General features: G+C 40.3%; 2 protein-coding genes across 2 annotated transcripts in view; both read left to right on the top strand.

The window, feature by feature from the left end:
* Positions 1 to 1,285: 1,285 nt before the first annotated feature.
* LOC139117646 (von Willebrand factor-like) lies at positions 1,286 to 22,639 on the top strand. Its single transcript, XM_070680887.1, has 22 exons — positions 1,286 to 1,420; positions 1,972 to 2,113; positions 2,373 to 2,495; positions 2,826 to 3,011; positions 3,854 to 3,925; positions 4,100 to 4,624; positions 8,898 to 9,013; positions 9,515 to 9,674; positions 11,014 to 11,251; positions 11,782 to 11,828; positions 12,313 to 12,496; positions 13,195 to 13,342; positions 13,665 to 13,787; positions 14,165 to 14,351; positions 14,674 to 14,844; positions 15,159 to 15,396; positions 16,802 to 16,992; positions 17,457 to 17,550; positions 18,229 to 18,661; positions 19,415 to 19,808; positions 21,543 to 21,807; positions 22,003 to 22,639. The coding sequence occupies exons 1-22, from the start codon at positions 1,286 to 1,288 to the stop codon at positions 22,637 to 22,639; spliced, it is 4,809 nt and encodes a 1,602-aa protein (XP_070536988.1).
* The window catches only part of LOC139117645 (mucin-2-like), a 30,119-nt gene continuing 25,699 nt past the window's right edge, over positions 21,549 to 25,968 (top strand). Inside the window, exons 1-3 of the mRNA XM_070680886.1 lie at positions 21,549 to 21,807; positions 22,003 to 23,116; positions 23,511 to 25,865. Of these exons, the coding sequence (XP_070536987.1) occupies positions 22,735 to 23,116; positions 23,511 to 25,865 (2,737 nt within the window). The 5' untranslated portion in view covers positions 21,549 to 21,807; positions 22,003 to 22,734. The remainder of the gene's footprint in view (positions 21,808 to 22,002; positions 23,117 to 23,510; positions 25,866 to 25,968) is intronic.

Here is a 25,968-nt window from a genome sequence, read left to right as displayed (position 1 = left end):
CATAGTGGGATAAAATCCTAAGAATTAGGCCCACTGTTGACTAACACATTCTAGGCTTTTTTAACTTACAGCCCAACCATGTCCATTGCTTGGAGTACCGGATTTTGGTGGTACAACGTGCACAACCATGGAAGCTCTGAGACAAACGTAAGGCCTTTCATTGTATGTGGTTAGGTTCCATTGATAGTATCAATATTGTCTACAGGAAAGGGGACTGTGAACCTGATAGAATTTACTTGCCAAAGCAAATATCTTTATTCAGTACGTTTTATAATTTCCACCGGACTTTCGAAATTTAGAAAATCAACTAATTTGATACTTTTGTGAGAAAAACACTTTAAAATGTATACTTCTGTAAGAAAATTACTTTTCAAAGAGCGTTCCAGGTGGCGAGCATTTTCTCTTTTGCATTTTAACTTCTTTTTACGTTCCACCTCATATATGTAAAAAAGTTACTCCTTCCAATCACGCATTTAACATTTTCTCTTGCAGAACATGTACTGCCCACTGTAACCAAGGTTACGTCTTACCAAACGGCTATGGCGACATTGTATACGTTTGTAACCATGACGATTTGACATGGACCCCATCACCGGAAGTACCCACGTGCAAAGGCAAGAACAGATTTCCCTTTGATACAATTGTATTATTGTGATAACAAGTACCTCGATAGAGAGATAGATAGGTAGATTTAGAACTTTGTGCTGGCAACTTCTACACAAAAGCCCAAGCTTTATTTTGGTTTATTCAGCGATAGAAAAAAATAATAATATATACCACCTTGTCCAGCAGATTTATAGGAAATAAAGAATGTAACATGACGGTGAAAGTTCCGAGAAATTGTCGTGCATCTTTAGTACTAACTGAATTAGTCGGTTCGTTTCCAGCCTTGTAAATTATGGCAGTTGAGAGCAATGCTTAAAATTGAAATAAATTACATTATCGTGAAATTTTGAATATCACAAAAGTGAATAAAGTAACTGTAAAATCTAAATAACATGACTGTCGGCTACGGGTAAAAAGCAGGTCATTCCTATAGTATAAAGGCTTACATTTAGAATAGTCGAGTTTATTCTGTCATAAACAATATTTCAACTTTCCTGTCTTTATAACAGAATGCACTGACCCTCTCCTGGAGTTTTATGTCAGCAATAATACTCAGATTTCTGCGACAAGCTACAAACCTGGCTTCCCGCCGGAAAGAAGCAGACTACATTCGTTTGGCGCATGGAGCCCCGATGTCAACAACAACCGACAATTTTTAGTCGTCGATTTCGGTGACGTCATGCATATCACCGGGGTCATCACGCAAGGTCGTAGTGACGCTCCTGAGTGGGTTGAAACGTATCTTTTATATTTCAGCCTAGAGTACCCGGATGGAAATTATGCATTACATATGACAGAACAAATGGACATTCAGGTACTTCTTGATTATTTGTGACTACAATTTATGACGTGGACCGCATGGCAATTATGTTTGCAGTTGAGTGAAGACATCCTTAATTAAAACCCTACTACGCTCAGGATATTAATCAAAGAAAATGACAGCAGTAATGAGAGCGATCGTGATTTTTGAAAAAATGCTCGGAGCGGTTTGCCAGGTGAAGGCTGATTTCACTGAATAGATGCAAAGTAGTTCCGGGACAGTATATACTGACGATAGTTCGCCTCAATGTAAAGCATACCCCACCGATTCATATATCCATACTCTTGTCGTATACAACGCTCATCCATACTCTTGCCGTATACAATGCTCATTATGTTATTGGATGTCATTTGTCTGAGAGATATACCAACTCGTCTAAACGTTTCATGATATAAGCAAGTGGACTTGAGTATAAAATAACTGTCAAATGACTGGCGAACTTGCTATGTCACTAAAATAAGCTATGTGCATATTGTACAGAATTGTAATAAAGGAGAGAAAATACAACCTCTGTCGCTTAATCCATGTTTGCTTTCGATCGACAGGTTTTTCAAGGGAACACGGACAACTACGCAGAATCTAAAACTTTCTTCTGGAGTTCCGTTGAAGCGCGCTCAGTCAAGGTTCAACCTTTGTCATGGCATGAACAAATCAGTATGAGAGTAGAGTTTTTGGGATGCCCCCTGGGTGAGTGAACATTTCTTGCAATGCTCAAAAAAATCGTGCAAAGTGTATATCTTTCATAGAACAAAAACTGATGAATCGCTCTCAATGTTCTGCCACTAGCTTTCTGACGTACAGGAAAACTTTTCTCTTGTGAAATTGTCGTGTGCTCATTTTTTTGTGATCTTATAATAAGAATTCACACATCAACCGTTCGAAATAAAGTACTTGTTGTGAGAGAAAAGTAAAAAGGATATCACCTCTTTCTCCCTACTCTTTTTAGGCCCTGTCGACTACTGCGCTGCTAACGACTGCCAGAATGGGGCCGAATGTGTGAGCGACCAATCAGCAAAGAGATACGAGTGCAATTGCGCGCCCGGTTACTCAGGACAGTATTGTCAGGACGGTGAGTTCAGCTTGATCCACATCCTTATGATAAACCTGCGAGGTTGCATGCATGGATTCCTTCAAAGACACAAACTGCTGTGAAAGTTTGTACATATTTAGAGAATTGCGGCATGATTTATCGTGTTTGTCCGTGTTTACCGCATTATTCAAACACATCATAAACATAAACACGTGCTTATGCTATGTATAATATACAGCCGCGCTTACATGCAGTCAAATTATTTGAAACAAAGCGATTCAAATTCGTGCGAAATAAAATGTTAAATTGTTCCCATAATAGTTAGAGGTCCATTACTTAATTTTACATCCATTTTTTCTTTCCTATCAGTGCTGTGCGTCTTACCTCAAGCTCCGCATAACGGTTCTTTCAGCTGCGAGACTCAAAACGGTGACTACGTATGTAGCTTGCAGTGCCTCCCAGGTTTCGAGCTCTCGGACCCAGTTGCCGAAAGTTACACATGCAACATCGATCGGAACACGTGGACACCTGAGCTGCCGTCGGTGCAGTGTGTCAGTAAGGAACTGTTACATGTCCCCATCCCTGCATTAGGAAATAATTAACATTGATCCCGTGTTTGGATAATTTGGTCATCTGTACATGGATACATCCTTTTACAAGATGTGCTCTAACTTGTAGAATAGTCCGGACTCAATAGAACAATAACTTGACATATCGTACACACTTTGAATTTACATATTGAAAATCCTACAGACAATATAGCACCTGCCTCTATGCATTTCAAAGACACTAAAAGACAGTAGTGCAAGTTGAGTCTCGCGAGTCATGCTGATGATAATAATAGAATTAAAATGTCACCAGGAGTTATATATAACGTGGCCAGGCCTCAACATTGCCAAAATAAAGACAAATATTGTCCCTGTTACACACAGACAAACGGATGCCTTGTACAAACTGACATATGCCCAAGTCATAAATCCGCTCACTTGTATAAAATAAGTCACGTACGTGGCGGCGTTTTATTGACTTGGCCGTGGATCGAGTACTTTTGTTTAACCAAAGACCAATGGCAAGTACCATAAAACTATCAAGCGATGCCAGAAATTATGGACCAAAATTTCTGAAAATGGCAACGGACAAATAATCATTAAAAGAAAAGAGAAGGACACTACGCTACGTAACTATGCAGGTCGAAAATGAGCTAATGGGTATCACAGAATGTCAATCAAAGTCTTAATAATAGCTATCTAGAAAGAAGCAAGACAAATTCGACCCGATTAATTAAATTTGTTTAAAAATGTATTCGCTGACAAGTATTTTGTATGCCCCTGAGGGCATCGGAAGTAATATGTTTACTTTATAATTTTATGACCATTGTAAAAATAACCCTTTTACAGAAAAGACGCCGCCAACGGTGAGGACAAACCTGCGCACGGAAACGCCAGAAGTTATTACTACTGTTGGCGAAGGTGAGATTCAAAATATTGTAATTTACTCATAAAATGAACACTTCATTCATTAAATTGTCTTCTTTGGAACTGTTTGTAGCTTAATAAACACCATGGCAATGTGCTTTTCGGGGTTTTTTTCTTTCGAAATACAAAAGATTAATTTCCTTGTGTTTCACTACGTTCTCCCATCAGCGGATGGCCACTGCCTTACCTGGGGTCAAACCCATTATCGCACCTTCGATGGCATGGTTTACGATTCCCGTGGCTCTTGCAGCTACCTTCTGGCCGGCGACTGCGTCGGTAACAGCTTTCGCATCCACGTCCACAACGACCGTGAGTGCACGCAGAACAGTGCCGCGTGCCAGCGCTGGTTAACCATATATATCGGTACCGTGGAGATCAACCTGAAGACTGAAGACGGCGACTTCGCAGTGTACCGCGAGCAAGCCGTGCTTACGGTTCCAAATAGTATCGATACTCTGCACCTTGAGAAAATATCACAGTACCTGTTCGTCAGAAGCACGCTTGGGTTTTCTCTGAAATGGGACGGCATGGAGTTCGTCTCCATCCAGGTGGACGGACAGATGACTGACAGCACATGCGGGCTTTGCGGAAGGTACAACGAAGATCCCAATGACGACCTCAGTGATATCAACGGCAATCTTATCTCTGAAATTTCAACATTTGCCAACAGTTACAAGAGAGAGCAACTGAATGGTGAGTTTAGAATTGTCAACAACACCTCTTCAGTTATGTCTCCATCTGTTCACTTTCCCAATGTCTCTATCTTTTTAGTACTCATCGAGCAGTTATATTCTCTACTCATCTGTCAGTGCAACTTTAAACCTGAACTTCTCTATCTGTGAAACAAATCTTTTCCCTCTTCTCCTCTCAAATCCTCCCTTTCCCTCCTCTTTGTCCCTACCTCCCTCTCCCTCCCTCTCTCTCTCTCTCTCTCTCTCTCTCTCTCTCTCTCTCTCTCTCTCTCTCTCTCTCTCTCTCTCTCTCTCTCTCTCTCCGAAGCCAGACGTGAATCAGCAAAATAGTAACATATACGTGGCAGACCAATTACCTATCTTGATTAAACACAAATGTTCTAGCTTACATGACCAATTATCAGTGGGCGATTAAAATAAGTTGTCTCCTAAGATGGATATCTTATTAAGTGAGTCAGTCATCTTCACCTCCAATGGAGTCAAACTCAACAAGTTAATAACACGGAGTTGCCGTACATAGTAGGACGAAAACCCCCTGCATAGGTAAATGAATAGCACTTGTTGTGTTGGGTTCTTTGTTGATATGCGCGGAATCTTGCCGGATAAAAAATGTCGGATCGCTTTCTGTGTGTACATACTCTGAATGAATCTCTATTTGATTTATCGTGCAGTCTTTAACCTGACAAATTAGCTTGTGTTTTCGTGATGAGGTTGTGACAAGCTTGTTTAACCTCTTCAACGTATGTGTTTTAAGTTGAGCCCTTTCTGTTTTACCGGAGACAAACACCAACACACTCTCAAAAAGACCACCCCGGTGTTTTCCTTTCTTCGCACCGAGAGATCGAAACGACTTTTTAGAGAGAAGAAATGGAGGTTTTAGACAGCGAAAATACTCCAAATCAAAATCCCCTTTGAATTTATCGTGATATGCTCAGTGGTATATTATCGTAATATGTTTGAAAGTGCGAGGAGATGGACACGCGGTAATGATCGTAAAATCCGTTATGGAGAACCGCTAATATGTATGTCTTGGTCAAGACTGCTTCACAATGAAATACGATACAGGATTTTATACCAACACTTCAAGAATTGAATTTTAAGGGTGAAATTTACAAGTTACAAATCCCCAGCAACTTCTCGAATTTATTATTATTTATTATTATGTACTTGACCGTGAATTTTATGGCACAGCTTGGTAATCGATACGACAATATCAAAATTCGTCCTGAAATTTGAGTTTATTTCCCTGATGACTGTTTAAAGGCGGGAACCGTAATATTTGCTTGTACTAGTAGGAGAAATGTTTGAGGTTGCTGTGATATCGAAAGAAAACTAATCGGAAATGGGCGGGCATTTAAGAAGCAATCTGGCCTTTGAAATGAAAGAGTTTAATGTTTTTATAATGATTTTCATGACCACTTCCTTCATGTGACCAATTCAATTGTATCGCGACATCATCATATCACGATCGAATTCACAGACCACGGCCCCTATGTTGACATCGATGAGTATTAATGTTTTATTTGATATTATTTGATATGTCGTTTTAAGAACCTTATATGCATTAGGTTTTTGCCTGGACTTATTAAGCAGGAATGTTCATCTAGTTTCTGCATGTCAGACACCGGAATGGGAACTTTTTCGTATGTTTTATTGGTAACAGTAAAGACTGAAGGGTTACAGTGTTTGTCAGCCAGGTATAACAGTACAGTTTTCAATTACCGTTTATTGTCCATCGGTAGTATCTTAGTCTGTTTACAACAATGAGTCTCTAGCTTGTCTTTTTTCAGTAATTGTGCTTTAATTTTAGTAAATGCAGAGCAATTTTTTTTCACCATTTTCAACGCGTAAATAAATCGTTTTGCCGTAAGTATGAGTTGATTGTAAATAAGTGGAGCACGTGTTTCTCCAAAATGCACATAATGAAGGCTAGGTCTCACGATAAGAAGACACTCTGAGTAGAAATGCTAAAATTAGCTACAGAAGGTGCCAGGGACTTGACATGAGTAAGAGAAATGGCCTATTCTTTCGCCATTGCTTTTATTGAAGAAGAGAGGTTTGCTGAATTTAGTTCTCTAGGACAGTTTGTTTCATTTAAGACAGGCAGTCTCCACTTATAGGGACAAAGTCGGCCATTTTTCATTATTTTTTTTTTATACCAGCTACTACATATATGATTGCAAGATGCATGAAAATTAAGTAATAGATTTCATTACTTTGTACTTGAAGTATTCTGTTTATTTATTTATTTATTTATTTATAACGCTCTGCTTTTTGCATTGAGCACTGTAATTTCCCTCGAGGACATCTGTATACTTCGATATATATATATATATATAATATATATATATATATATATATATATATATATATATATATATATATATATATATATATATATATATATATATATACTGAATAAATGAGTGACCATGCAAATATTCGATCCCGGTTTCAGACATGAAACCATCGCGAAAATGACCATGACCTTGACCATTAATTCATTTTCGCGATGGTTTCACTTAATTTGTCTAAAGCCGGGGTCGAATATATGCATGGTCACCCATTCATTCAGTATCTTTCAACATGTGAAACAATATATGTAGTATCTGGTATCAAACAAAATTCATGAAAAATGGCCGACTTTGTCCCTTAACTTACACATAGGTGATATGAAAATAGTCAATAGGAAGGTGTTTAAGGTAGAATGCGCCTCGGGGACATATATTCGGACTCTCTAAGTTTTACAATTCTCTTCTTGTCTCCCACTTGTTGGTGTCCATTTTAAAGCTATTGGTGTAAGAATACTTTTCAGCGACGTAGTTTTTCGAAAATCAAAAATTTTATTTTTCTCCGTAGAGTTAACACAGGAGCGGCGGCCATTTTGAATTTCAAATTTCGGTAAATTTAATTTTGGGTAATTTGTTTCTCTAGTACCAGAATTTGCACGATGATCCCCTATTTTTATTTTTAATTTTGAAAGAGAATGGTTAAAAGATTTCTTGAAGAAGGTTGGAGCAAAAGTTTAAGGCTTTCACTTTCGAGGCGCGAACTGCCTTAATGTGTGATCAAGGAATCATGATAGTAAAACAGAAGGAAAGTGGGCTAACTCTTTCTTATGGTGGAAATCGGTGTCTATGAAGGTGCTTTTAATGATGAATATGGTAATGATAAATTGTACTGAAGCTCAACACAGGCCCAGAATTCAATTTTTCAGTTTTGATAAATTCGAATAGCCAACGTCTTCCTGTGGTGGATACAATCTGAACTTAATAGGAATCGGGGGTTAGGCGTGGGAAACCAGGAGAGTCAGACGACAAGCACACGAAAGCATCATAATCAAAGGTTTGTTACTGTCTACTTAGAGTATAATTTGTCAACGTGTCCCGCTGGAATAAACTATACCCAAGGATCTCGTTACAGAGGTCAAAAGATTTCGCAAATAAACCGAGCACAACTCTCGCTTGACATCACTTTTATACAGCACTTTAAAGTATCAGACGCGACCACCCACTCAACCTCATTAACGAAATATATAGAGTGCATTTTGGCCGTAAGGTCGGCCATCAATGAACTCTTAACGCGTATACTGGGAATAATTACTAAACAAATAGGTACATAATCGACCTATGAAAACTCTGGTTATTTTCATAGCTCTAGACATGAAAGTGATTGAAACGGGGCCTAGCCTTTGTATACGCTTTAGACGTTCAGCGGACCATATATCGAGTTTTGTTCGCGCTCAGAAAATGAAATATTTCATCAAAAAGTCTCAAAACAAGACAATACGTGTATGCTTTGATTCAAATTGGCGATGGCCTCCCTTGTGAAGCTTGAAAATTGAAAGCATCTCTTTTGCTGTGCTTTTATGTAGGAAAAAACTCGGACAACATGCATGTTTTCCATATAAGACCTGTAAAACCATGTTTCCGTCCCAACGAGTATTGCTTTTCCTGTTCGTTCCTAGATTTCTGCATTTCTGCTCGTACCACCAAGTCAATATAACTCAGATGAGACCTAAGTCTGTTGACTAATGTCTCCTCCTCCTCTCTCTCTCTCTCTCTCTCTCTCTCTCTCTCTCTCTCTCTCTCTCTCTCTCTCTCTCTCTCTCTCTCTCTCTCTCTCTCTCTCTCTCTCTCTCTCTCTCTCTCTCTCTCTCTCTCTCTCTCTCTCTCTCTCTCATCACTTGAAAACTAGTCTGCCAGCACTGCCAGCACTTAATTACTGTGAATATATTTTATCTTGCCTCATCGATTTCTGTGATAATATTGCAGACGACTGTTCGGACGGGACCAAGGAATCTTACTGCAATATTCACGAAGAAATCAAGGATTACGCTGTCGCCGTTTGTGAAGATCTAAATGATGGAGTATTCGCGTCATGTCATAGCGTAAGTTGCCAGCTTACTTTTATTACGCCTTCCTGTTCGTGTCCTCTTCGTCATGGACAAGGTTAAAACGAAGCTATAAATGCGACTTCATTTTTATCGGGGACGCCTGGGAGCATTTAAACTTTGTTGCAGCTCTCTTAAGAAAACTCAATATATCCTTGTAAGTTTAATACACGTGTTAGATCTCAAAAAAAAAAAAACGTTTTGCACATTCCCATGCAAGCACAATTTATTATACATTTCAGATATTTAAAACATAAGCCAAGATAACATATTCTTACCTTCAGCTGTTAAGTAAATTTCGGTGTATCAAAAGAGATAGAAATACAAGAATTGAAGATGGAATTTTCGTTGAACTGGTCTTTCTGTTTTTATCTATATATCATTTTCAACATGGTTGAGTATCCTCCTGTATATTTGGTCAAATGCTTGTCTGGCCAAATTGTTTCGTTCGACTGTTGACTTTACGCCTGTCTTCAACATATCATTATTATCCTCCAGGTTCTCGATCATCGGCCATTCTTTGAAGCCTGTCTCGAAGACGTGTGCAATTGTAACGTCACGATTGGCGGCTGTGAATGTTTCAGTATGGCGGCTTACGCAAGGGAGTGTGTTCGTTATGGTGTAACTGATCTTGAGTGGAGAACCCCCGAACGGTGCCGTAAGTACATCTTATGAGAAAGTTTTTTTTCTAGAATGTCTATCATACGAACATATTCTACTGCTTTGCAATGTAACAATGTAACTTGTTCAAAACTATGATTTAAAAGATGGAAATCGACGGGTGCTTTGCCTTTTTAGAATCCATTCAACGTTAAAAGATGTTTTAAACCGTTTTAATAATTACTATTAAATAACATTGTTTGTCGATGGACGACTAGTCGGCGATAGCTCTGGTCCAATAAGAAACCAGATTCTAAATAAAAAAAATTAAATAGAACTGTAACTGTTTTATTGTCCATATGGAAAACTACTCCGGCTTGTGATCATAAAGAGAACACTAGGTCCTAAAATGATAACTTGTTTCAGTGAAAGTCGAGAGCACCTTGACTTTCCACTTATATAGGCATTTGAGTCCAGTCGATATGTAGATAAAGTGACAGAAGTAATTTGACATGATTTAATATCACTTTGTCAGGATGTCACATCTGTTAACACTTTTCTGACGGGTAGCCTAAACACGCATGTGCCATAACTGTCCCTACCAAACGTTAACCATTTATTTGTAGGCAGTTCCGGTACAGATTCAATTTGTCATGGTCGTATCATCCGGTGTTCCATTGACAGGGATTTACGAACAAGAGTCAAGGTCTCGATCGACATTTATGGACTTGACCGGGCTTTTATCTCACGCTCTTTGCCCCTCTCTGTTCAAAACTAGCCAACAAACGTTTTGAATCGAAATATTCAATGTTACTTGCAAATGCCAATGACAAAGCCTTGACCGTTGATATTAAAATTTGAAATTCTTTGAGTTTTACGATAGTGGCAAAATTGGGCTAACAAAAAATTTTGCTGAAAATACTTGTCATTCTGTGTTCACTTTCGTTCTTCATAACATCTTAATAACATAATAACATCGTAGAATAATGTGACGATAAATAAATTTAGTTTAGGGTCTCTTCGCTAGTTCTACTGTAACGGCACTCTCCTTATACAGACTGTTTTAGTATCAGAATTGAGCTGATTGTGAAAACATCGTGCAACCTCAGCGAAGATTGAACATATATTTTCTTTACTGTTTACTTCACTCCCATGTTATCAGTGTCTTGAATACTGGGAAGCGAGCCAATAGGTTAGCAAATCGGTCTACCACAAGGCACATTTGAACACACGGTCGAAAAGTGAAACTTTAATGTTGGCACACAACTGTACCCTAGTCAACTTTTGTGCCAATTATTCCATTCGTGCTCCTATTTAATTTATCGGAATTTACAAACGTTTACGCCTTGTAATTGGTATTGCTTTCGACATGACAAGTACAATGTGTGTTATTTCAGCTGTCCAGTGCGATGCTGGTATGGTTTATAAGGAGTGTGGTGACATCTGTCCTATGACGTGTAAACGAACAGTCTATCAGTGCATCGACGACAGATGCGTGGATGGCTGCCAGTGCCCCGAGGACAGGCTCCTCCACAATGGTGCCTGCCTGCCAGCTACCGAATGTCCGTGTCAGTATGGCGGTAGGGAGTACTCGCCGGGATCCGAAATATCAGCCGATGATACCTGCAACATATGGTATGCAAATTACTCAGAAACTTGTCCTGCCTCGTAATGGATGCATAAAACTGTCACATGACTACGAATAAATCTTTGTTTTTTGCGATGTCCTGAGGAACCCTTTATAGATTTTTGGTGTCGTCATCATATAATAAGCGATACAATCAAATTAGGGGCATTCGCTGCGACATACTGGTTCTCTTCGCTCAATCTTACTTGATGTATTACGCACACGCCACTGTAGGCGTTTTTCGCAGTGTGTTGAGTGTCTTTATGGGAGGACAGTGAGCTTGATAATGGAACATGGCGTTGTATCCTTTAGCGGGAGGCTCTACTCCTCATTTCCTCATTTGGTAGTGGGAAGCTTATCCTATTAGGCTTTCGGATGTTTGATGGTGAATTACAAAATAACTTAACGACAATGTCGATAATATATGAAGAATGCATCTGAAGCCTTAAAAAAGATGACGGCACTTGTCGTCTTAGGTGTTCAATTTGCAAAAAGGGATCCAGTCATGCTGTAATAATCTTCTTTTTTCATTGGTTAGTATTTGCGAAGGCGGTGCCTGGAACTGCACTGGCAACCAATGTGGAGGTACGTTTTATAATGGCCCTTCATTTTCTTTTAATAAATAAGATATGATCTTTTTTCTGGTTGGCGTGTATGATTGATTGACATACACTTCTGTGACGCGGTACATCGATCAATGGTGGCATATTGATAACATTTTTGTCTGAGAGATGCAAGCGTATGATGTCGTACACGCCACATAAACATATTAAATTAAGATTGCAGAAAGTTAGGAAATACTTGATGGGCGACGGCAGTATTCAATCCGTGCACAGTGTCCCTGTGGCAAATACGAACTATACTACGTTGGCGGTGATTGTTGCGACACAATTTTGTGATATTTAAAGCATTTTCGGTTTGTTTAGCACCATAAAGTGAACACACAAATAAATTGATAGTGTTCAATATAGTAATGTTCACATTTATGTCGTGGAGTAACCGTAATTTTCCGTCAAGTAATCTTCGACGTGTGTTTTTTGTTTTTTTGTTTTGTTTTGTTTTTTTTCAGCAACCTGTTGGACAACAAGTAACCTGCACTATCGCACCTTCGATGGCCGCCATTACGACTTCGCCGGCGATTGCGCCTACGTGTTGCTAGCCAACTGCGACGGAACGATTAATGACTTTAACATTGGCGTGGACAATTCTCATTGTAACCGACAGTATACCGACAGTCCATCAACTTGTGATAGGTAAGGGTAAAATTCATTTTTCTCCCGTGTCAAATTTAATTGCTGTTATTTCTTCATTTCATTAACGAAGGCAAATGTAAATCATCTAACCCCCCCCCCCCCCCCATTTCCCCTCTCCATCGTAGAAGACAAATGCGGGAAAAAATGACAGAAATTCGGTCACTCGCATTAACAATAGAAATTCTCGTGATTTACATTTTGGACGGCTAGGGTGGTTTAAAACTCATTGACATTTCTAAATTTTTACTTGACATTGCAACAATTGTCTATGATTTCAAGATTGGTAGAAACTGGCAGCTATGAAAATACCCTTCAAAGTATGACTCGCGTACAATGTACATCACATATACACTCGGTCTGATACAATTATTCTGACCTGTAAGTAGGAGTGTATAATGATATACAATGTATGTAAGCGTGTCTTTGAAGAAGAAGAAGTGTTTTGCCAGTCTCAGACAAAGTTAACAAATTTCCAGTAAATTTTCATCATTTTCAAAACAATTTCAAATGGTGCGATAATTGCTGTAGTATTGCAGTGGATCAGACCTTTCTAAAGGAATGGAGAAGCAAACCGATCGCTGCAAAACTGATGTGCCATTAGCTTCATTTCACATATACACGTTTCTTTAACTACGTATCGCTGTACGCAATTTGAGATGACTGCGAGTGTCTTGACTAACGATAGAACTATCCTACAGATCCGTAATAATTTCAGTGGGTAGGACGCACGTTTGGTTGAAGAAAGGCCAAGAGGTCATAGTCGACGGTAATGATGTGGCGATATCAGCGCTCCCGTACACGGCTCCTGGAATTTTCATCGAACAGGTTTCGGAGCAGTATCAACAGGTAAGGCAATCTCATTCCTGCAGCAGTCGTCAGTGGTGTCGGTTTCGCAATTACGTGTTTACAAGTAATGACATGCCTATTGAAAGTCAAATCTACGTATGAGGTCATAGTTTTTGTATCCACAGGCAAGTTGCATGAATTTACATGTAAGTAGTTGTAGAACAGGAGACATAAATTTGAAGAGCTACACTTTGGCAGATAAACCTCCTGTTTCATGTTATATTCTTATGACATAAAGATTCTATAGTTTGGAAAGTAAGTTTAAATGCCGCAAGCCACTCCTTTGTAATCGATAGTTTTGTTTTAATGTGTCATAAAACAGGTTAGCTTGGATAACGGGCTGGTGCTATTATGGGATGGTAACTCCAAAATCTACGTCCATGTGACAAGCTCTTTCTTCGCTCACACCTGCGGACTGTGCGGAATATTTGACAACAATCAACAGGTAACGATAGTGCCCGTACTTGAACGTGACAGCAAAGTATACTTCCGCAGTAATATCGTATGTATGCTCTGACGAATGAGTATATCACAGGGAAAAAATCAAACTTTAATTAGTTTACACAGCGTGCATGTGCAATAGGCAATAGTGTAACCTTGCAACATGTATTTTCGGAAGTTATATTAACACCAGAAATAAAATCGAAAGCTGCATTTTTTTCGTCTGATTATGTGAAAGTGACATTGTTGATAGCAGATTAATGACAGTGTCATATCACGATAAACATTATGATTCTCTAGCTACCGGTATTTGAACTTAATGATAACTAGGTGTTTTAGTAATTCTGTAACTTTTTTTTTCATGTTATCTATTCAATCAAGAATGACTTCTGGACTTTAGAGCGCGACATTGAAAGAATGCCCAGCGCATTCGGAAGAAAATGGAAGTTGGAAGGCAGTTGCAAAGATCGGTCGACGGAACTGATATCGAACCCCTGTGACGTCTTTGCCCAACGACGGCTTCGTGCCTCAGAGTTGTGTCAGAAGCTTCGCGAGGCACCTTTCACCGGTAGGTCAACTATCGTGCTGTCGACTGTTTTATGTGTACTCGCCCACAAGTTCCCGCGCTACCAATATCGGAGATTTAAAATGACTTTGATTTAATACAGAACATTACTTTTTCCATTCTGTCTTGCTTATGATTAAGTCACACTCACGTCTGCTTATTAAATATTCAAGGACGGTTATTTCTCGAGTAGGAACAGAAAACTTCATGGACGACAACGTTTAGAACAGGCTATTTCTATTTTCCCGCTTTTTTATTCACGGCTTCATTCTCTGCGTGTTTCAATCGGAGAATAACTATTCACATTCACGTCAACGTTTCACAGATTGCCATAATTACATCGACGTCAGTGATTTCCACCAAAGTTGTATGTATGATTTGTGTTCGACCAGTGGAAATGCACAGCGTACTTTCTGCGATGCAGCTGCCACGTATGCCATGGAATGTGCCAATAAAGGACACGTGTTGTTGTGGAGAGACGCCATTTCAGAATGCAGTGAGTGATGTATTCCTTTACATATTTTTACAATGTTTAATGTCTGCCGATCGATATTGATTATTATGTACACATTCCTAAAAGGCTCTAAATTACAAATAGTAGTAAACCAAAAACAACCAGGCTAGTTACAATTGCTACGCTGTCGTTCTTGTCAACATCTTATCACAATATTGCATCTACGATTTCACCAAAACGATGTTGTATGATAGAGAATTTCGCATGATAAAAGCATGATAAAAAGAGAGAGCTTGTTATGAAGTTTTGAAGAGGACATAATACTCATTAATTGCCGTGTCTGAAACATCACCCAGCTATAACCTGCTCCGGTGATAAGGTGTACCAGGAATGCGGCTCGGCATGCGAATCGTCCTGCGGAGCTCTGGCAGCTGACCGCACTTGCCAGGAACGGTGTATCCCAGGGTGCAGTTGTCCAGGTGGTATGGTTGAAGATTACTACGGTGATTGCATACCTATACACGACTGTCCATGTTTATACAACGACAGAATATACTTGCCAGGTGCAACTATACAGCAAGGGTGTAAGTCCTGGTAAGTTAAGTTGTTTTTTCTCTTTTTTTTATGAATTTCACTCGGTAGAGTGATAACGCGAATTATATCCTACCATTACGTTGGTGGCGCAAATACAACAATCTGATTGGTCGAGGCGTGAAAAGAACAGCGCCATATTCGCGATACAGCATTCTCTGAAGACGCACGTAAGAACTAGGGTGAGGGTCGACGTTTAAGGCCCAAAATTTCAATATCCTGTGTTAGTATATATTAGCAATGTCACCTCAGCCACTTGTATACCACTGGATTTTGACCAGTTCATTCCACTTTTGCACTCTGTATCGCGGTGAAATTCTCAAGGTAACACCCTCGCTTGGTGTGGTTTATTGCTAAAGTATGTCCCTCTTTACGAGCAAGTCCCAGTGTTGGTGAATGCACAGGCGTACGGAATGTTTCCTAGATCGTCGTCGGATGGGAAGTGACTGACACTGTACTGTGAGGCCGAAGGCCGAACCTCGGTACTGTATAAGAATACAAGGTATGTCACGGAAAAATCGACCGGTGGCCCAAAACAAACGAAATAAAGCATCTGCCTCAAAAAAATTACATCGACCGGTCGGAAATACCTTCAAACTTTCAAATCTTTACTCTGGTTACAGAATTCTTTCAAATCTGCCAGTTATGGGCGATAATTGACTGTCCGGCGAATACTCGCACTTGCATTGCCACTCCGCCATTTTGAATAGCTGTTTTACTCCCAAAAGCCTTTGTAAGTGGACGAGTGACCCCGTGACCCCACAACCGCTAAATTCAACCGTTAACCGTTAGGTAAATTTCATACTGTCAGTGAATACAACTTCAGCTATCTGGCAACAAGGCAATCAACGCAAACCATTGCCTCAGCAGCATGATGTTCAAATCCCGCCATCTGACATTTGTAAACAAACTCTTTACGGGGTCACTCGTCCACTTGCAAAGGCTTTTGGGAGTAAAACAGCTATTCAAAATGGCGGAGTGGCAATGCAAGTGCGAGTATTCGCCGGACAGTCAATTATCGCCCATAACTGGCAGATTTGAAAGAATTCTGTAACCAGAGTAAAGATTTGAAAGTTTGAAGGTATTTCCGACCGGTCGATGTAATTTTTTTGAGGCAGATGCTTTATTTCGTTTGTTTTGGGCCACCGGTCGATTTTTCCGTGACATACCTTGTATTCTTATACAGTACCGAGGTTCGGCCTTCGGCCTCACAGTACAGTGTCAGTCACTTCCCATCCGACGACGATCTAGGAAACATTCCGTACGCCTGTGGGTGAATGCCACCTTCACAAAAGTTGAGAAGGTCGACTTGTACAGATTGAACGTAGTATGCACCGAAAAAGATTTGATCTGTAATCTCGCACTTCCGCAAAAGATGGTGACCCTATGTCGTGTCATATTCCAACAGTGTCTGCCAGAGAGGAAAGGTCGATTGCCCGGATATAGAATGCGACCCAATAGACTGTGGCGAGAATATGGAGTACGTTTCCTGTCAGGACACATGTCCACAGACCTGTGTTAACATGCACACGCCACCAAGCTGTGCCTCTGGTCCATGCGAGGCAGGCTGTCAGTGCCTGGAAGGCTACGTCAGAGATGGTAAGCACGAACATGCATTTTATTTCTGTTTTTGGAAAGAAGACAACAGACTCTTCGAGATTCAACTAATCTTTGGTTGTCGCTGCTCCTCTATTTCACCTAGACCTTTTTCTGACACAGAATGTCATCTTTATGATCAGCAATGATGCGCACAAGTCTGATAAATTTGTCTGTTTGCATTGGATTACACCGAGTGAATCAATCACAGCGGGCGATGACAGTTTACAGTTTACATTACTATCATCTGTGTATCATTCTGCTCGGGCCATCTGCGCAAGTTCTACGCATTCGAAGGAATGGTGACTGTTGACAGACTTATACCCCGAAGGTTTCAATTTTAGTTCCGCATATGCGAGACAGGTAGACAGACAGACAGACAGACAGATAGAGATAGAAACAGAGTTTTACCAGTAGTTTACAGTTTACTTGACATGATATGACGTCGTTGTTTTACTGTTTCTCAGGAGACAAGTGCGTCCCTCCAGAAGACTGTCCATGCAATCACGGTGGCAAGAGTTACGCTAAAGGAGAAGAAATAAAAGTTGACTGCAACACATGGTAAGTCTTTGCAATCTATACAGCTATATTAAGTAGCTTTCGATTGTGTGGACAGTCTTTGGTGACCTAACTGATTCCTTTCTCTCCGGAAAAAAACAGGCTGCAAAAATCGAATGGAAGCATTTATTTGCTAACGTAGTCGCGAAAGAAACACTGAAAGCTGATTGGCTATTAGTACCCATGTGATCTAAATCTGAAATCAGACATTTGTAAAGGTTATTTGTCATTACGTTCAAAAGGAAGGTGACTTATCTCATTTTAGGCAAGTAAATATAATCACTTGCATAAATACGTCCTTTCGTTGTTTGACACACAACGCCGCCTTGTTTTTCAAAGCACTTTGAGTTTATCGTCAATGCAATATCGATCTCAAAAAATACCCGATTCCGTTGTTCTCTATCTCGTCACTTAGTTTTAAAATATTTCAATTTTTTGCTTTGATAGATAGATGGTATACGTACTGCTCAAGCAGTGTAAAGAGTGCGCGATAAAGATGCTCTAAAACGCACAATGGGTGGAAAGTACTTATATTTTCTTCATTGTTTATCAATATCACTTAAATGTTAATATTTTTAAACATGCATGATGATATACGTGATTGCTGAAAGCGTAAGAGCAAGAATATGATCGTAAGCAGACAAATGGACGACTGATAGAAATACTGCTCATTATTTTCAGTACTTGCAACGGTCGTAAATGGGAGTGTGGATCGAACTTGTGCCATGGTTTGTGCACAGCTTGGGGCGAATCACACCACAAGACATTCGATGGAAAAGAGTTTGATTTCTTTGGGGAATGTGTCTACGTGCTATCACGAAGCGCAGAGTCCAACCCTTATCTTCAGTTCACAATCACCACCGAAAATATCGCTTGCAGCCACGCTACTGAGGTGACCTGCGCAAAAGCGATCACCTTCTCAGTCGACACCGGAAACGGAAGGGAGACGATAAAACTTGAAAGGTATTCCTCAGTTACCGTTCCGCCTGGGTCACAATTTGAAGTGTGGAAAGCCGGGCTCTACGTGTTCGTCAGATCGAAGGAGGGAGTCACGATCAAATGGGACAAGGGAACAAGGGTATACATTAAACTTGAGCCAAAACACATGGGAATGGTAAGTGTGATGAATCAAATGTTTCACCACTTTTGGAAATTTAGCGAAACAAATTACTCAACATTTTGCGATATTTTAAATTCAAAATGTGTTAACTCTATGGGGTAAAAATAAAATTTTGGATTTTCAAAACCCTAAGACGGTGAAAGTTTTTTCTTTCTCCAAGAGCTTTAAAATGGGCTTCTACAAGTGGCCAGTCAGAAAAGAATTGTAGAAATTTGAGAGTCCGAATATCTGTCCCGGGGGCGCGTTCTACCTTAACAGAAATGGAAGATATGGCTTTGTCCTTGACAGGTCACGAAAACGTTTGGATCTGTCGGATGGATTTGTTACTTTGATTTACATTCAGACCAGATTAAAGTGACCAAAAGTACGTCCGTGTACATTGTTTAGAGCCTTGTCATAGGTATTTAACCCTATGTTCCAAAATCCCCGTGAATAGTTCCTAATTACTGTCAATACGGCGGAGCCGAGCATGGTAGTGACAGGGATTTATGTCCACATATGTATGGAAGACACTAATCTCAGTATTTGTAACACTGTTAAACACATTTAAAAAAAGACACTTCCACCACCCGCTTGTACCATATGTACAAAAATTCACACAAATGTCGTTTGCCAGATTAACCACACTGTGAATGTCATATCAGTGGTAAATTTTGATTTTTTAATTCAATAAATCAAAAATTGAAAGTTTAAGGGCGTCGTTCATGATTGCTCCTCTGGTTAACTAATACTTCGGTGCACCGACAGGTGGAGGGACTTTGCGGTAATTTCAACGGTAACCAACTGGACGACTTTAGGCAACCTAACGGCGGCCCACCGGCCGTGACAGCGGTAGAGTTCAGCGAAAGCTGGAAGAGGCACCAGTACTGCGGGCCGACCCACAACACAGACGACACCTGCTTCTTTTCCCCCCATCGCAGAGCTTGGTCAGAGAGAAAGTGCAGTGTCCTGAAGACGGATCTCTTCAAGCCATGCCACGCCGAAGTGCCGTACCAAGGTTTCTTTGAAAGATGCGTCTTTGACGCATGCGCATGTGACATGGGAGGGGATTGTGAATGTCTCTGCACCGCAATAGCAGCGTATGCTCAAGAATGCAACCTGAACGGCATCCATATCAGGTGGCGAACTCAGGAACTCTGTCGTAAGTATACATTGCATATTTCCATACATAAATCCAACTGCGTTTGTCGACCTTTTCGATAAAACAGAATTGTAACATGCTGCCGAAACCGATGTTTAACTCATCATGAAGACATTTCAAGTGTAAATGGCAGAGCTGATGTATAGTTACTTTCTTCTCTGTCTGGCGAACAGAAAAGTATGAAAGTCGGATTTGAGCCTGGATGATTATTTTGAATTGTATTATATTTAAGCCCTGCAGTAAATGAGAGATTTGACGATGTAGACTGACATAATAGAGGTGAACTTTTCTTTAAATAAACGTAATAAGACACCTGAAAATGAGGAGGACACGCATATCTTGAATGAAGCCTTATAAGTAGAAATAGAAGGAGAGTTGAAGGAAGATGTGACTTGAGGTGATTAAACACGAAACTTGGTACACGTGGCGCCATTGACACATTAAACACACGTGCATGTTAACAGAAATACCTTACTGCAATGCTTTGCCAAGAAAACTTATTTGTGCACAAAATTATGGTGTAACGCTGTAGTCCTCCTGTCCGTCCAAATAAGGTTAGATTCATTTGAACCGTTTCTGTACTCATTGCTATTTGTAAGCGTTCGACTGATGATTAGAGCCTCGCGAAATGTGTTTGCAATTCCATGCGTGGTTAGCACTTTGAATGTTCTGCGATTTTGAACATGAACATCGAGTAAATCTTACTTTTCCCTTAATTATGATTTTACGGAATATTACAGAAAGCACAAGTTTATGCAGATGAAACTTTCACAGCTTGTGCGTGGGTTTGTGTACATCTGCCGTACAAGTTATATCGGCCCTTGCGAGGTCACTTTCTTTCTCCGCGTCACAATATCAACAACAGACGCGTCCCGCTCATTGAAGCCCTGTAGCTGTATCCTTTTGCATTCATTTTCCGGTGAGATGCTTTAAATTCAAAACAAACTTAAGTAGAAATGCTTACCAAAGCATGTGGCCACGGAACGTTTTTTTGACATTGATCACGAAGTTAATTCACGCACATTAGATTTTCAAACTAAAATAATTCGACAAAACATAAAAAAGTGAACAATCGACCGAATTCAATGCCAATGATTGAATTGTTTACATTTCCAAAGTCAATTTTTGGATATTTATAAAAACATCTCTCTTAGAGTTCGATTGTACTCTTTCGTAAGCAAAGGCAAAACGACACAGTTAACAGAGCTTCAAGTATTAAGGTACATCCTTTAACACATGATAACCCTTTTTTTCAGTTTTATCCAAACGTTAATTTAACATTTGAAAAAAAAATCCGTTTTCGCTACTTTAAACGATTGTAAAAGACAATAGTTGCGACTCTCTTCAACGTTTCTCTCTGTGAGGAAAATAACTTACAATACTTATTCTTCTCTTCAAAGCATATTGACATGCTTCGTATGTCGATGATTAGAAAAGACGATGCAGGATATGTCTCGTTAAGGCTGTTGTTGTTGTTTTAAGGGAATAATTGAAGTTGTAACAAAAATGCGTGAACACCATGTTGCCACACTGAATACTATTATCTCCCTGATAGTTTTATATTTCATCCGATAACTTCGACATGAATGTATGTGCAAGTTTGACGGAAAATATCGATAAATTTGACTAATAATTAATACTGTCCATTTTCACAGTTTATCGTCTCATTGCACATTGCTTGTTTCATGTACATGTTGTGTTTTGATTGCTATTTCGCTTGCTGATCGTTTTCAGCTATGCAGTGCGAAGGGTGTGGGAGCTATGAAGCCTGCACACCAGCCTGCCCTCGCACGTGTGACAACTTCCTACATTACGAAGATGTACGTGAGCAATGCGAAGAATCATGCGTTGAAGGCTGTGAATGTCCAGCAGATGAAGTGTACGACCCGGACACAAACAACTGCATTTCCGAATCTTTATGTTACTGTATCAAACTGGACGGCATAAAGTACTATGATGGACAGTTAATCCAGTCCTGTTCGGATCCTTGTCGCACTTGGTAAGGTTGACAAAGTAACTTGAATCTTTAAAACTTTAATAATTTCATATATACGGGGTTTTGTCGCACATGTTATGAGTCTGTGAACACGCTACAGTGTACAGTAAATATCCTTGTTATACTTCAGCCAACAGAAAGGAAATAACAAAACGATTTCAAACCTTTATATTATTTTAACTCCATTTTACATTTCAGTTACTGTTACAACCACACGCTTCACTGGTTCGGGCAACCTTGTACAACTGCTTTTCCAACGACTGCAGCCATCACATCATTGTACCCGACCACCCTTGGCGCAACAACAAGACTTATCACAACAGCCGCGCCGACTACTCCAACTGAAACAACAGCAGAGCTAACAAGTACCTCAGCGACAACGGCATTGTTCACCACTGCTCAAAGGACTGCAACTCCCTCAATTGAAACGACAACCGAGGCCGCAACAAGTGCAATGGTATCGGCAGAACAAAAAACAACGAAGTTATTAACATCAGCACCTGTCGAAACCGCAACAGGAACGACCGAGGTTGTAACTCCCAGTTTGGCTGGTACGACGCCTAGCATAATTGCTACTGGGAAAGTGACTACAGAAGAGTTAACACCAGAGATAACGTCCGTATCATATACAACAGAAAGAGCAGCAGTTTCTTTCACTACACAGCTACCAGAAGGAACTGCTCCTGTGTCTACAGCAACCGTGAAGCCACGTCCAGTAACATATACGACAGAGCTACCACTAGGGACTACCCCCAAAACAACGCCGGTCGTGACATTTGGGAAGTGGTTTCCACAACATCAATTCCAACCGAAAGTACAGAAGTTCAAACATTAGCTCAGACAACTTCTGTAAGGACTGAAGAAACAAAGAGCACGGTCCGAGCGGCATCTACAACTGCAATTGAAGAAGCAACCACAGGGAAAACCGAAATGATGACAGTGCCAGTGGAATTTGAAACACTAACAATGGAGACAGTATCAACTTTGCCAGTAACTGGCAAATTACCTCCCCCGTTTACAACAGTGCCTCCTGCTTGCATCGAAACTGGCTGGACTGAGTGGATGAATACATCTGCACCCAGCTCAAATGAATACGATGGTGATTTCGAGGTTCTGCCGAGATTGCGGAGGTTCTATCAATTCTGTAAAAACCCCACAAAGATCCAATGTCGAGACAGTGTCTCAAAGCAATTCGATAGAAGTCTTGATCAGAGTGTGGTTTGTCTACCAATGATTGGATTAAGATGTTTTAATTTCGAACATGACTTGAAGAAATGTCCCGATTTTGAAGTCCGATTCTACTGTGAATGTGGTAAGTCCATATGATGTTACAAATGTTCAAAAACATTACAGACAGTCAGTCACATACTGTAAACAATTTTTATCCATGTCCAATACAAATAATCATAATATTTCAAAATAATCAAAACACAAATATAAAAACGCATTTTCGCGATTAGTGTTACGTTAAAAATACTCAAAATAGATTCTAAGCAAATATTAGGTTCTTAAAATGACTAAAATACTTTATAATCCCTCAATGATGTATATACTTCCATCCACTGTGTATCGAATATTTAGAACATCAAAAGACAGCATAACATAATAATAGAGACAGCATCACTTTGAATAAAACAATTCTTAAAATATAATGTGACAACTAATCACACATTCATTTCTACAATTATAATTATCATTTCAAGCAGAAGAGCCAACAATTGCATTGACGACCTCGGCAACCAAAACACAAAAAGCACCATATTCAACACTAAAGCAGACAACAGAAGCCAGGTTGGTTGAGGTAACGGGCACTCAAGTTGTTGTGACTAGACCAGCCAAACCTACTAAACCAAGGAAACCTAAGGTAACAACAGAAGAAGCTGTCTTTTCCACAGAAGCTACAACATCTGCCATTGTAACAGCAACAGCAACACCAAAAGTCTTGACTACACTCATTGCGGCAACTTCCAAGGAGATAGTATCTGAATTCCTCTCATCAGTTGCTACTCCAGAGGCTGTGACAGAGATAGTAACTACTGCAGCCAAAACGACACCAGCTCTCGCGACAACTGTTATAGAAGTGACATCAGCTGTAAGACAAACCACACAGCCTGAAATAATATCCACTGTTGCACAAGCTACAACTCCTGCAGCAGTGACAGAGTTTCTGACATCAATCGCTAAAACTAGCCCCGAAATTGTGACCCAAACAGTGGTTGCTACAACGGAAGCCAAACCCACACTGGCCACCGAAATAATCACTTTGTCAGCAACCCCATCTCCAGAGATTCTCACAAAATTAATAAGCACTGCAGTGCAGACAACTCCGGAAGTTTTAACTACTATAATAGCAGAAACAGCAAGAACAACACCAGCTGCTCTCACGACCATACTAGCTGAAACAACACAGCCGCCACTTCTTACAGAGGTTACTACTAAAGCCGAAGAAGCAACATCACCTCTGGTGACTGAAGTTGTATCGACAATTGCAAAGACAAGCCCCCTTGTCTTCACCACAGGTCTCACAACAGCCATAGAAACTACTCCCGAACTTCTCACAACAATAGTAGCTGAGACCGCCCCTGTATCAACCAAGCAACTCACAGAATATGTGACAGCTGTCAGTATATCCACTCCAGAGATTGTATCTGAAATACTGAGCACGGTTGCCGAAGTCTCAACAACGATATTGCCAAAAGCATTGTCGACTATTGCCAAAACAACTCCTGAATTGACCACAGAAATAGTCGAAATAACGTCCAGGGCAAGTCCAACTGCCAGACTCGAAATTGTCACTGCTTCTTCAGAAGCTCCTGAGCTGTTCACTCCTATTGTTACAGCTACTACATTGGCCACGCCTGAATTAGTTACAGAAATTGTGGAAGGGACAACCTCTCCAGAAACGGTCAGTGCCATAACCTCAGAAATCTTCAAAACTTCTCCTGAAATATTAACTTCAGTCGTCACTGAACTTGCGAGAACAACTCCATCGATTTTGACTGAAATAGTCAGAGCTACCACAAAGGAAAAGCCAGAATTCACAACAGAGTTCATTGAAACTGTTGCACGAACTGCAAGTCCTGAAATTTCAACTGAACTCCTTGTAGCATCAACCAAAGCCGTTCCAACCATTCTAACAGAGATTATCCAAACAACAGCAAAGACTGTCCCAGAAGTTATAACTGAAATAACAAAAGTAGCGACAACAGCAGCCCCTATTGTAACATCAGAGCAACCAACTACAGAGGAGTTGACAGAAGCAATCACTACTGCACCAACCACTCTTCTCACCCAAGTTATAGAGACAACAAAAGAGGCCATAACATCGGAGAGAGTGACACAAATAATTCGCTCAACAGCAGAAACAGCAACCCCTGAAATAGTATCCAAACTTCTGAAGACTACTGCTGAGTTAGCCAGCACTACACCAGAACTGCTGACTCCAGCAGTAACATTTGTCACCACTGCTGCAACTCCTGAAATTGTCACTGAAGTTCTAGAAAAGACAACACTGGGCGTGTCACCTACTGCCATTAGCAAATTGATCACAACGCTTGTCTCCACTGCTTCCCCGTCAACAACCAGAGAAGTTATTGAAACGGTGACCAGAGCTGCAACACCAGAGGCCACAAGTAAAATTGTGGAGATCACTTCACGCGCTGTTACACCTGAAATTTTGAGCAGTGTTGTCTCTGAAGTAGTAACTACCCCTGAAGTGACTACCAAAGTCATAGAAACAGCAGTAACTGCCATAACGCCTGAAGCGACCACAGAAATTATCACGGCAGCAACCATAGCTGCCACATCAGAAGCCGTCTCTGAACTGATTTCGATCATCTCAAGCACGGCCCCACCAGAACTCACCACCAGAATTGTTGAATTAACGACAAAGAAAGCCCTTACCACACCTCAAGTGGTCTCCTCCATTGTAGCATCAACAGTAGAAGAGGTCTCAACTGAGAAAATCACAGAAGTAATAACTTCTCTTGCTACAAAAACACCAGAGGTTATTTCCACATTACTAGAAACTGCAACAAAAGCTGGAACTCCCGAGCTAATAAGTAGGATTTCTTCTACAGCTGTGGCTGCAAGAACACCGCCAGAGGTTTTACATCTGCATTGACAGCAGCAGCAACTACCCAAGCAGTTGTCACTGAAATAGCA

This window comes from Ptychodera flava, chromosome 18 (genome assembly GCF_041260155.1).
Source record: "Ptychodera flava strain L36383 chromosome 18, AS_Pfla_20210202, whole genome shotgun sequence".
NCBI lineage: Eukaryota > Metazoa > Hemichordata > Enteropneusta > Ptychoderidae > Ptychodera > Ptychodera flava.
This window is presented reverse-complemented; position numbering and strand designations above follow the sequence as displayed.

Bases quoted from the DNA above. Each gene is read 5' to 3' on its own strand.
- LOC139117646 (XM_070680887.1), top strand. From the start codon at position 1,286: ATGCATATCACCGGGGTCATCACGCAAGGTCGTAGTGACGCTCCTGAG. The intron at 11,829-12,312 runs GTACGTTTTATA...GTTTTTTTTCAG, and splicing joins CACTGGCAACCAATGTGGAG to CAACCTGTTGGACAACAAGT. The intron at 17,551-18,228 runs GTAAGTCTTTGC...CATTATTTTCAG, and splicing joins AAAGTTGACTGCAACACATG to TACTTGCAACGGTCGTAAAT.